General features: G+C 40.5%; 2 protein-coding genes across 2 annotated transcripts; both read left to right on the top strand.

Moving 5' to 3' along the window:
* Window positions 1-1,511: 1,511 nt before the first annotated feature.
* LOC122416372 (uncharacterized) lies at window positions 1,512-10,039 on the top strand. Its single transcript, XM_043429252.1, has 5 exons — window positions 1,512-1,666; window positions 2,848-2,956; window positions 3,385-3,470; window positions 3,600-3,704; window positions 6,270-10,039. The coding sequence occupies exons 1-5, from the start codon at window positions 1,639-1,641 to the stop codon at window positions 9,110-9,112; spliced, it is 3,171 nt and encodes a 1,056-aa protein (XP_043285187.1). The 5' UTR covers window positions 1,512-1,638; the 3' UTR covers window positions 9,113-10,039.
* A 2,082-nt stretch (window positions 10,040-12,121) lies between these two features.
* On the top strand, window positions 12,122-12,602 carry LOC122416381 (uncharacterized). Its single transcript, XM_043429286.1, has 2 exons — window positions 12,122-12,331; window positions 12,423-12,602. The coding sequence occupies exons 1-2, from the start codon at window positions 12,137-12,139 to the stop codon at window positions 12,570-12,572; spliced, it is 345 nt and encodes a 114-aa protein (XP_043285221.1). The 5' UTR covers window positions 12,122-12,136; the 3' UTR covers window positions 12,573-12,602.
* The last annotated feature ends 77 nt before the right edge of the window (window positions 12,603-12,679 follow it).

Raw genomic sequence — 12,679 nt, 5'->3', positions numbered from 1 at the left:
AACATTAAAAATGTTATGGACCGTCCTCAAGCTTGCATAACTTACGTGCCTGGCATGTGCGCTACCACGGTACGTAGCGATGAGTCACACATTGGAATCTGCGAGGATCCGAGATCCTTTTCCTCACTGTTACATTTTATTTTCTCGGGTTTAAGTATATTTGGAAAAAAAAAAACAAACAAGCCACAAGATCCGTGAGAAAAGTTCGTGAGATTAATAGTTATTTCGAATTCCGATTTCCCAGGACTATTTTAACAGTGACACAGGTAAACATTTATTTTTGAAACTACAAAACTCCAAAGTATGGAGGCTCGCGATAAGAATTTTCCTAACTCCCTCACGAATTTTTTTTTTTTATTTCGTTCATTCGTAACGTGGAGGATAATAAAAACCGACGAGGAAAATTCGAATTTTTTTAATGCACATTTGAATTTTATATATGTACATTGAGAAAGAGTGAAAGGATTAGAAGCTGCATTAAAATTTCATGCCCAATTGATTGGAGCATACGGTTTGAACTTCCTGAAAATAAGGCGTTTAAAGTTTTTTTTTCACAATTGCTGTTTAACGATTTATAATAATTGCGAGCATGATAAACCACGAGAGTATGCAGGTGCGCGCTGGCAATTTCAGAGAAAAATTTTAAACTTTCTAGAATCTATTCTGCAACTGCGGAGGATGAAAATGGTAACGAGTAGCATAGTACAAAGAATCCTCGAGAGTTTGACGACTGAATCCATGTATACACGTTTATATTCGTGAAGGTAAGTACGGAGTCGTTACAATTATCTCTAGTACTTGAAAGTTTCACATTAACGAAACCTGCAACTGTAACAGATCTTCTGAAAGGAGCAGGAATATTCAAAGCAAAAAAGGAAGACTCATCGCGACTGAAAAACACAACAATAACAACAACAACAACAACAAAACAAAAAATCATTATTACGCTCATCGAGTAATACACTCATTATTAGTACGAAATAGAAAGAGAGACGAGGGGAGCCTTAATCGTTCGTCCCTTTCTCTCGTAATGGAGCTATAAAATTGGAGACTTTGTCTGGAAAATCGTAAATGCAATATTGCTCAAATTTCACCGGTGCTTTACGCAACGAATTTGAGGCCACGGTACGGTTCAAGGGTGTGCGACATGCTTGCGCGCTCGATTATCGAACGTATGTGCCCCGCGGCGAGATGAGATACATCCTGCAGCATCCCAGCTCACTCAACAATTGTATATCCACAGCATTCATCGAGAAATATTTTCATGCGCGGGAGATGTAGAAGAAATAAAAAGAGAGGGGCACGTTTGTAGTACAATATATGAGAAACGCGCGCGGTGAGAGGTGGAAAGGGAAAAGAGGAAAGGTAAGATCAGCTGGTATATATATTTATACATCTCCCACTCTGGAGGCGAGATAGATATACCGATGCGAGGTGTGTGTATACCAACGCTACGCCGACGACAAGTTTTCAAGAGAACCGCGAACAAGACGACCGGCAGATGAGTTCCGTTTTGCTCCATGAGTGCATCGACAAACGTCATTATTATTTGTTTCATTGAGTAAAGATAAAGAAAGATTTGAGTATCGTCAGGATTCGATAGTTCATTGTCGCGTATACTCATCGGGAGGTACAAAAATGCGAAGTTTCTGCCTACAATGTTTGTGTAAGTGCTCGAAAAATCGAATTTTCGATTTTACCGAAATCTCATGCATAGTGTTACGCGATCGCTGGTCGGATAACGTTTTTTTTCCACCGAGATTCCTTCGGCTCGGACGACGTTGTGAGAATTCTCATGAGGCCAAAATCCTCCGGTGAATTGAGCCGCTAAGATCGAGATTGCGAAATTATAGTGATTGCGTTAATGTCAATACAGGATTGAACTCACTGCAAAAATCGTTTTTCGTTGACCCCAATTCATTCGGATTCAAGATGCTTTCAAATAATTCTCGTTCTTCTTTGAATATTTTCTTTTTTTTGACGAATTATCCTTCTGACACAATAATCGTCGTTTTCTTTGAATTGGATCGAATTTATTTTCAAAAATTTGCGAAAACTTTTTTCAAACTCTCTGATCTCAGTCAGCTGAGACTTTGGAAACAATGACTGAAAATCGAACGCTCGATGGAATCGAAGCGGATTCAGTTTTCTCGTAAATACTGCATTCGTCAGGTAGCTCTTTCAACAAATACATAAAAAAGGGTCTCACACTAATTTTCCAATTTATTCATAAATGGATGAAGGAAATGCGAAATATTTTTCACACTTCGTGAGTTTCATTAGTATCCGTGGGACATAATGTTTCTTAAAACGTTGTCGAGTGCAATAAATCGAAGGTGTACAGTACTGGCGACACCAAATTGTCGTCATTAAGCGCAGAATTCAATTAACCGCGATCTTGCGGAGAGATCGAACGAAAAACGTGTTGAACATAGATCATTGGAGAGAGGGAGAGAGAGAGCTATTCAAGAGCATTTGGAATGCTATCCTTTTCCCTGCTGATACTATCATCACGCTTCTCGCATTTCATTTGCATAGCGTATTAAAAAATTCATGTTTAATTGTTGTTATTGTTGGCTTTGGAATTTCTGAAAATCCTTGAGCAAAGAAAACGTTGTTGATTTTTTCTGCATTAAATTTATTGCTCGGTAAACATTGGAAGCTTTGTCTTCGAGAGGAAAGAAAGAAAATAAAAAATTCAAATATTTACGACGACACCCATTGAATATCCATTCAAGCTTTTTTCTCACAGCAATAAAGCAACTCACTCAATCTTTTATGTTGCGTTTGAGTCACTATTTCCCACATTTTTTCGCTGTCTTACAAATTTCTCCGATCGTGTATCAGGTCTCGCGGTACTGTTTTCACGAAACTTGACAAATTGTACGATCGCCGAAGAGGAGGAACCCAGAAGAACTTTTCCTATTCGCAGAGCGATCGATGGAACCCGAGGAAGGTAAAATTATAATGACGAACATTTTATTAGCGTTTCTCACTTTCCTCGAATCACCGTCTCCCTAAATTTCACTTAAATTACCTGATTATAAATCGTTGGAGTGTTTACTCCGCATTTTATCGAAGAATTAAACTTTTAATACGGAATTTCGCTCATTTTTTTCCCAAAAAATCGTTTGCATTATCGATTCCAAAAGAAAATAGTTCAGTCATAAGTTCTGCTAGAAAAATGACAAAATTCACTTTTCTCGCGACCTTCGTTACGTTTCGATGTCATTTCGAATGAGTCACATCATTAAATCGCTGTATCGACGGATTAACCGTTATAGCGTTACCGAATGAGAATCTCTACCAAGATCGATCGAGGCTCGAGGCCTTGCTTGAGTTTTCTGCTTACACGATAGTAATCTCATTGATTTTACGAATCAGAAAATACTACGACCCGGAAGTGGATAGTACGTACGACGATTATGGATCCTCGAATGGTCGGTACAATCCGTACGAAGACGAGACCGGTGAGTTTGACCTCCGAACTCTGACTCTTTTTTCAAATACAGAAAAAAAATTACTCCACGAAAAAAAAAGCGCAGACAACCGATTGGCTGGTCGGTTACTGATTTCGCCTGCGCGAATTTATTGTTCAGATCTCTCGGACATCAGGGACAACGTTCCAGGCGAGCCAGGAGTCGATTATCCTGCATATTCGAGATTACCTCAAACGGAATTCGTCTGCGAAGCTCATTACAGAGGTAAGAAATATTTCGTGATAAATAAAAGTATAAAAAGCATTTTCTATTCTTTGATTTATCTTCCGTCTCGATGCCTCCGTTACTACTTTCCGTAGCATCAATTTTCAAGGATAATTCTACAAGAAAGTAAGGGCACTATCAGATCGTTGACTCCGAGCCTCGCTTCGGGACTGTGACCCAATTTTCCAAGCTTGCTCCCCAGTGAAAACTCTGAAAAATACAATTATTCGATTCCGTAGTGGAATCTTTGTCGGAGTTAAAGTCATGCCAACAGCGACAACTCTTTTCAAGCGGACTCGTAGATCCACGTACTTTGCTTGACGCTGAGATCGATTCGAGTGGCAAACAAGTCTGCCGAAATATCAAATTACTTTTAATTCTTCTAATGAGCGTCTTCAAGAATTATGCAATAGTATATGCTTCGTCGATGAAATATGGCTAATGATTTACGAAGAATTTGAGATTGCTGTACAAAAGACCTGGCTGAGATAAAGCCTTATGAATGACTCGAGCCGCATCGTGCTTGGGTTTTCTCCTCCTTCGAAGGCTACCATTAACTCTTAGATTTTATGCTCGAGGCTTTTTTCGGTACATCCAATTCATCCGTGGACCGATCCATTTTCACAGCTTCGATAGAACATTTCAAAACTTTCGATCCCGCGTCAAAAAATTCTGTTCTCCAATGATATTGACAAATATTTGAAGCACGACGAATTGTAACGAATAAAAGTTGGACAAAAACAGTATCAACTTTTCTCGTGTATTTGGCTAAACTGCCCAAACGCAGGAACTATTCGGTTTTAACAACTGAAAAACAGCAAAAGCGTTTTTCAAACGAGGAAAAAACTCGGAAGCTCAACCAGGGTTGTCAGGATCGTTAGAAAAAAGAATGATCGAAGATTCACGTAATATTATTTGACTGAAGAATGAAATGCCCCGTACGATTGGACGGGCGTTCTGTTTGTCATGGATTCCGCGTAGCACATTGTAAGATTTTAGTCACCTTTAGCATCGATGTCAAGGATGATTCGCGGGCTGTACACAGGCGTTTATATCTCGTGGCTATATTAGTAATATCCAGCACTGCGCGATGTTGTATCACGTTGAATATAGTGGTTAACCGGGAGAGTACATCGAGAGTGGAATTCACCGCTAGCATTTTATTACGTTTCGCAATAGGTCAGCGCTCGAGCGACAGAAGATGCGACTATAAATATACGTATATAGAGAGATGAGCACGGAGGATCATAGTTACGCTGTACGTTTGCTCGGTTTTGCTTCGATTCCGTCACGCGAGTGTTCCTTCGCGTTCGAACTACTTGTGAATGGGAAATCGAAGCGGAAAGAGGGCATTTTTGTGGCGCGTACGAGGTTCGATTTATTCACTGTTTAATCGGCGTACAGATCTGAGGAAATTTCGAATCACGTACTGCTGTGTTCTCGTTTGACATTTCGTCGTAGAAACAATAAAAGTTGGGAGACTAAAATGAAAGGACAGGGAAAGAAATGCTGACATTTATAGCGGAGTTTGAGATTGTATTATATGAAAATCATCGCCGATTTCGTGCGGTTATATTTTTTAATGTTTACGACTATTTTTATAAGCCTTCGGTTATTATTTTTTGTTGGGAATAGAAGGATTTTTAAATCGCTCAGCGAGAACGTCACGTGCCGAACTATTTTCCAAGTTTCTCAGTGTAAGCTGAGCCTGAAAAATCGTGCAAACGGTTACGAGCAAATGCGTCTCTATTTCGTAATTATAGATCGGTGAAGAAGAAAAAGGGATTGCCAAAAAAAGAAAAAAAGGAGAAAAAGAAACAAACGCTTCCCCGGGGCGGAATTACGCGCTGGAGCAGAAACGAGTTTGTCGATTACGCAATTTCGGAGCGTTATTTTTTTTAGATCGAAAATAAACGTAGTTGGACTATCGTGCAAGATTCACCCGCAAAGTACTTTAATAAATTAAAAATCAAGCGTCACGAACGGATTTTAATTCGGTCCTGATTATGCAATTTTCGTAATGACAGGAGCGTTGAAGGAATCTCGAGCGTTTTGAGTTGCGATATTAATGAACGTTAACTTCGCAAGTAACTCGTCCAGACGAGTTTTACTTCGTAACCTCGCTCGCTCCGCGTGCTTTGGGAATGAGGAAGCTTTCGTGGATTTTAGTTTGTAACGAGATTACGAAAATAAAACTTACCAAGTCTCGGTGTTGGCGCGCGATCATCAGTATTATTATTACAAAATTCTTCATTCATCGTCATGATTTATATCATTCCCCGGTTTTACGCGAGCCCGACTTCTTTTATTTTTATCTGTCGAACGAGCGAAAAACGTTTTATGATACGAGTCCGGTGATTGACGATTCGGTGGTTTAAAACCAGTTGCGAGAAAATGATTCTACGATAGTGCGTTGAGAAAATCAATATGTAAATTGAGATCGTATACATTTGCTTAAAATAAGCAGGTCAAATCATAAGGAAAGCCATCGGCCAATCAAACCCGGAGAAGCAACCAACATTTTCGTTTTTTAAAATGTTTAAACGCTTTTTATATTTTCCCCAGGCTATTATGCTGACGAGGCGGCCGGGTGTCAAGTATTTCACGTGTGTGACGGTAGTTTTCTCGTCTCCTCGTTCCTATGCCCGGTCGGTTCGATCTTCAGTCAAAAATTGTTGACCTGTGATTGGTGGAACAAGGTTGATTGTTCGTTAACCCGTAATTACCACGTTATAAACGTCGAGAGTCACGTCAGCGAGGTTGACGACGATGAGATTTTGCGAAAGGCCTTTGAGATGTCGAGGGTCCGATCAGCTGGCGAGAGAATTCCAGCGGAGACGGTTATCGAGGAGCAGGATCGGCCTGGAGACCGGAGGAATCAAAGGGTTTTTAAGTACACCGGTAACACGGTGACCGAGCGAACCAATCACCTTCCGACCGGACGAGAAAGTTATTCCGATTATCCGGATTATCCATCTCGCCACTCGTCGAGATACAAGGCGACGACGAACACTAAAAATCGGCAACAATATCAAGGAAAGGATTATTACTCCGGAGACGTTGGAACGGACGAGCGCAACTCCGAGGGTGAAAATCCGTCGATTAAAATTTACACTATCGGCCAAGATCGCAAAAACGATCGACAAGGCTCGCTCAGAAACGAATTTCAAGCTTCTTACGCCCCTACCGTACCAACGGTCACGACGCTTGCCAAACGATTTTATTCCCCGACCGTACCAACGACCTACAGACCTCCAACGACCAGAAACGCTTTCGACAGATATGACCTTGAATTCGAGAGCTCCGATCATCTCTATACAGCGCGCGGTCGCTCCGAGGAGATCGTGAAAGCGGCGACGCCGGCTCCCATCTCCACTAAAAATAATAACCAACCGGTAGACTCGAGTTCAACAACCTTTTCCAATATTAAAAACGACGTTAATGACATCGAGAAATCGGAAATTCCTCACGGACCTACTCAATTACCGATCGATTCCCCTGCTCAGAATTCAACTGACGTTCAATCCCTCAACGCAACCATTGAATCTCTCGATCGCAAGGAAAAAATCATAACGCAAGATCTCGATCGACTGTCGGAAAAAATCACTGAAACACTTTCTATCCTCACGATCGGCGACGAGAATCGTGATCCGAATGTTTTCTCGTATAATCACGAGGAAGACGCGCGCTCTCGGGATCGAAACGTCGAACACAGCCCTGAGCCCTCCGGCATCCCGGATTCAACGAATTCCAGTGCTTCAGGGATTTCTGGGAACGTTTATAAACCGGCTGAATTTTTGATCCCACCCAAAGAAAATCAAGACGAATTTCGCATCATGATTCCTGACGAATTTTCGACCGGTAAGAACGAAAGTTTATTCTCAAATCCGGACGAACTGTCGGGCCAAAATATTACACATGAAATTCAGTCTACGAAAGCTCCTGCAAGTACGAAAAAATCTCAATCACCAAATGACGGAAATAAAAATCGAGAGTCTCGCATATTTCGTATTATCATCGGCAACAACACGGTCGACTCGGAATCTTCGGAAGAGCTAAAAACTCCGAAAATTGTCATTGAGAGAGTAAAATCTATTGACTTGAGTCCAGACTCGTTTGCCAGCGCAGGGACTTTTATCGGAACGAGCGTTATTCCCGAAAACTCGGAAAAAATCGTACAATCTGTCGACGCGAGCTCTTTCAATCTAACTAAATCGATAGAATTCCTTCCGACAACTTTCAGCCCAGAGAACTCGAGCAGGGAGATCGAGCTTCCCCAAACCGTAGATTCGATCGAACTCGTTCAGGAAAATATTAAGGATAACGATTCGAGAAGAGCGAACAACTTGACCTCCATCGAACGAGACTCGACGTTATCTCCGAGTGAGAATGTCCTCGTAACGCAACCGATTTCGCACGACCGAGAAGTTCCATCGAACGCGAGTAAAATCGGTGACGCGATCGAACTTTCTTCCTCGCCGATCGAGTTCACCCTGTCCGTGAATAAAAATCAAAAGATCGATCCGAACGGTGAAGAAATACGTGAGCTAATAGCACAACCGGAAATCGGTGACTCGATCGGTGCGGCTGATTTCAAGAGTTTTGAGATCGTGAGATCGGACGAGCATAATTCCTCGCCTCCCGACCTCGAATCTGATGGTTTTAATAACCAGAACTCGAAAACCGAGAGCACTCAAAACGGGAATGGAAACTTGCGGATTCCCCAGGGAAGCGAGTTCGAGTCGATGAAATATTTACAAAGTTTCGTCTCCTCGGCCAATGGGCCAAACGTACCGAGACCGTTTTCCTTGGAACAGACCGTGATCTCGAAACTCGTTAAAGCCTCTTCAAACGCGGAGGACAAAACGATTTCTACGAGTTCCCCATCCTTTTCTGGTGCACCGGAACATTTGCTGGTTTCCGGAATCACAGACGCTTCCGATCGATCGACGGAAGAGTTAAACGCGGAAGAAAACTTGGAAACTTTGAAAACTGCTCCTTCGGGATTGACCACGGATCTCGAAAAGAGTGGAGCCGTCAGCCAGCTGAGTCAAATTTTTGGTCGAAGAAATCCAAAAACTGATGATTCCAAATTGGTTTTCGATTTGCCAGAATCGACGAGACTTTACAATTTTGAGACGGGACTGCCACTCGACGATTCCGAAAAATCCAGCCCCCGAATTGAGCAAGAACATCGCACTCAGAGATCGAACGAAACCAATGAAGAAACGCAAGAAGTTCATACCGAAACTGTCATTAAAACTGAATTCATACCGTCTTTAGGATTCTCCTTAAACACCGATGAAGAAAGAGAGGAATACATGGAAGCTGTTGTCAAAGGTTTATTGCACGACGTAACAACGGCCAACACGACCAATCACGAAAGCAACACGAGTATTGAGAGTTAGATCGATCGCGAGATACGAACGGTACAAAACACTTTACTTATTCCCCAATCCTGACAATAACGAAAGAATTTTTTACATTTTCTTCATGGACGAAATAAAAAGATGCAATTTTTACATCCATTTGGACTGGTCACGGTTTACCTAGAGATTCTAGGTGCAGAGTGTGGCAGCCCAAAATAAATGACTGAAAGAATTTATTTTATCATTTTCTAAGAAATAATTTTTGATTCACAGCATTCTTTATTTTCTTACTCTATTGAAAGAATTTTTTTTTAATTACGAAATTGCGAATAGTAGACATTTGAATTAAACGAAAACGGCGAAGATTTCGAATTGAATTTTTCACGTGAGATTCCCGGTATTCAGTAATGAATAATGTATATGGTATTATTACGTAGCAATAATTGTTAAGTTTAAGAATATTTATCGGCGTTGACAGCAACCGGAGGAAGTTTGCTCCGGCGATAATGTCGAGTGATCGTGATCGATAATAACAAAATTGAAATCAAGTCTCACGAAATCCAGAGAGTGAAATAAAACGAAGATTGTACCAAAAATAGTTGTAAAACAATGAAAAAATCTCTGTTACAAACGCTTCAAATTTTCTTCACATTTCAGTGAGTTACATCCCTCTTCATTGTATCCAATTGCGATTGAGGGGGGGGAACGATGTTCGTTGAATCGTCATTGTATCTGATCCTCTCAACAATTTATTTGCACACATTTAAAAAATTCAGTGTAATCTGCATGGTTGTGCGAGTATAAAGTTTACTTGGTAGAATTGTGTAAAAAGATTGATTTGAAGATTTTTCAAGGGGCCTCATACGCTGGCTTTATATATGTAAATGATAACATGTATGATATGTATTTAGTGAATAAATAATTCAGTGCCTACGTCCAATTATATTTCTTCCAACTTAATCAGAATTCTTGGGATATTTAATTGAACGACTTTGCCCTTAGATTTTTCATATGAAAATATAAAAGAAGCTTGCATCGTCACGTCGTATTCACTATTCGAATGTTCATGAGGTTTGTCATCGACTGACCCAAATCAGCCACCTAATTGTTATTTTTATTTAATTTCATGACAAATTATTGAATTCCAATGTGTAACTTCATCTCCGATTGATTCGTGGGAACATTTCCTAAAATGGTACGATTGGGGCACGTTTCTCTGGTGCTATTGCACGATCGATTATCCAACAACAAGAGGAGGTGGGGCACGTAGGTATTGTGAGTAATCATGTGGGGCAGCGTACACCCACTCGTGGAGAATTGTTTGTTCTCCATGGCGACAAGAAAATTGGGCAACTTCGGGCAATAAAATGTTCGCCTTCCTAGTCAGTGCTGGCTGTCATGCAGTTATGCAATAAACACGACACAGTTCGTCTATTCGTCATTAGATAATATTCTATTAGTAAGTTTTAATTACAATTAAATTGTACGATGGAGGAAGACGTTGTTAAAATGGAAAGCTCGAGTTTCAAAACTCCTGAGGACGGCAGCGAAGCGGATTTAGAAATGAGTAGTGAGATTAGTTCATTAAAACCGGAGCCATCAATGGTGATGGATTACAGGTAAGAATTTTACATTCGTTTTGAGATGAGTCGAAAGTATTTAAAAAATGGTTGTTTATATCTTTTGGACTTAGGATTCGATGGATTCGTGATAAAGTCGTCAAGTTCCTTGGCCTCACGGACAATTACAAATTTCTCTTTGATACTCTGATAAGTGTAATTATGATTTTTTGACGATCCTCCGCAGTATTTAAAATTCACAACGAATATTTCTTGATCCACTGGTAATGAAAAAATTGAAAGAATGAATCTACGAGACATTTTTTTCTCTCGCATCAGGAAAACAATCGTTTTTACGAGGATAAATTGTTGAATCTTCTTATTCTCGATATCTACGGTGTCATGGATTTGGAGAGAAAACAGGTGTGGTTTTACAAGACGCAAAGAAGCGAAGTGGTCCAAGAAGAAATAGAAGTGTGGGAGGAAAGTAAGTCGAAAGGGGAAGTGGAATCTTTTGAAAAATGTATCTTTCGTCTAAAAACATGCTGAATGCTAATTTTTTTGTTTTGTTTGATTGAGGCGCTGGGCACAGAGTCAAAATAACGACTCTCGCAGCATTCGCATCGAAGAGCAGACCGCTAAGGTTGACTAAGAGTGCTCCGGGTAAAAATGCAAATCGATCGTCACATAGAGAAATTGACTAGCTTGATTGTGCACCTTAAAAAACAGAGCACTTTAGTCACATCTTTGGCTAAAATTCTTCACGGAATTGTTCGTGCATTCAAATTTTTGTTCAATTATAAAAATACCATCGTAGGAAAAGTCGAGAAGGTTGAAAAAATCGAGGAGGAAAAAAAGAAGGGGAAAAAAGGGAAAAAGGGGAAGAAGAATAAAAAAGGTGACAAGTCCGAACTGAGCAGCGCCGCTGCGAGTTCCATTTTCACGAGCGTCTCCCTCATGCAATTACGCTCCGATGGCACTTTGATCGGAGAGAGTGAAGAAGACATTGGCGAAGAGCATGAGAGCGAGGAAGAAGATGAAGTAGAAGAAGAAGAGCAAGTCTCTGACGATCCTTCTCTCTTACAAATGAAAAAGAAGGCTCAAGCTCAAAGCGCAACTTCAAGTGAATATTCACATTTATAGAGACATTGACAGACACTTTTTTCGTCTTACAATTTCATACAAAAAAAGTACTTTTTTGCTATTCAATTTCTTTAGTTCGAGGTAACGACACTGATTTTTTAATTCCTTTCATTTTAATATTACACTGAATATGAAATAAGGAAAAATGATATTTCCAGTTAAAACTGTACCGTTCGTACCACCTCCTGGCGAAGAGGATAAATACGTTTTGACAAAGGTGTGTAACAGGCATCGAAAATCGTGATTTCTAAAAACGGTGCAGCAGCGCGGGAGCGACGCGTTTTCGTCCAAAATTATAGCTTTTTCGTTTTTACTGTTTTAGAAAGTTGTCGACAAAGTAGTCGAAATACCAGTGTTGCACATGTTTTTCGGTGAAATCGATCCGAACAATAAGGAAATCGAGAATTCAAATTTATTTTATTTCATGAGAACGAGCGAGGAGGGAATTCCAGCGTTCGAGTCTTACGAGGATTGTAATAAGAGGATTACGAATTATTTGATCGTCGGTTCTCTCAATGGAAATTTGCTGCCCGCGATGAATATGCTCCTCGTACACGTCAGTTAATGGAAATACATTCACCTTCCTCTCCACAAAATCGAGGAAACATTAACGACGAAACTGAGATTTTTGCATGCCATGTTTTCAGGCTTTCAAACCATTGGTTGAGAACCAATATCGAGGACTCGGTGTGGCCCAACAACACATTGAAGAAATTCATTCGGGCACCAAGAGCGACGAAACCCCAATGGGCCGAGCTAACGCCACGCTTTCCACAATGATCGATAACCAGGTCTAATTACAATCTCCCAATCGTGGTTTTCACTCTACATTTTGGAAATTAATTTTTCACCTCAATCCACAGCTTTGCCAATAACAGTGAAAATTTATGGCACGTCATTGAAT

The sequence above is a fragment of the Venturia canescens genome, chromosome 9 (genome assembly GCF_019457755.1).
Source record: "Venturia canescens isolate UGA chromosome 9, ASM1945775v1, whole genome shotgun sequence".
In the NCBI taxonomy this organism is placed as follows: domain Eukaryota; kingdom Metazoa; phylum Arthropoda; class Insecta; order Hymenoptera; family Ichneumonidae; genus Venturia; species Venturia canescens.
Note: the sequence above shows the minus strand (reverse complement) of the source record. Positions and strands in the feature narration are given on the sequence as shown.

Coding starts and splice junctions, on each gene's coding strand:
- LOC122416381 (XM_043429286.1), top strand. CDS start 12,137: ATGTTTTTCGGTGAAATCGATCCGAACAATAAGGAAATCGAGAATTCA. Junction 12,332..12,422: donor TGAATATGCTCCTCGTACAC/GTCAGTTAATGG, acceptor CCATGTTTTCAG/GCTTTCAAACCATTGGTTGA.
- LOC122416372 (XM_043429252.1), top strand. CDS start 1,639: ATGCGAAGTTTCTGCCTACAATGTTTGT. Junction 1,667..2,847: donor TTTCTGCCTACAATGTTTGT/GTAAGTGCTCGA, acceptor ATCGTGTATCAG/GTCTCGCGGTACTGTTTTCA. Junction 3,471..3,599: donor TCCGTACGAAGACGAGACCG/GTGAGTTTGACC, acceptor TTTATTGTTCAG/ATCTCTCGGACATCAGGGAC.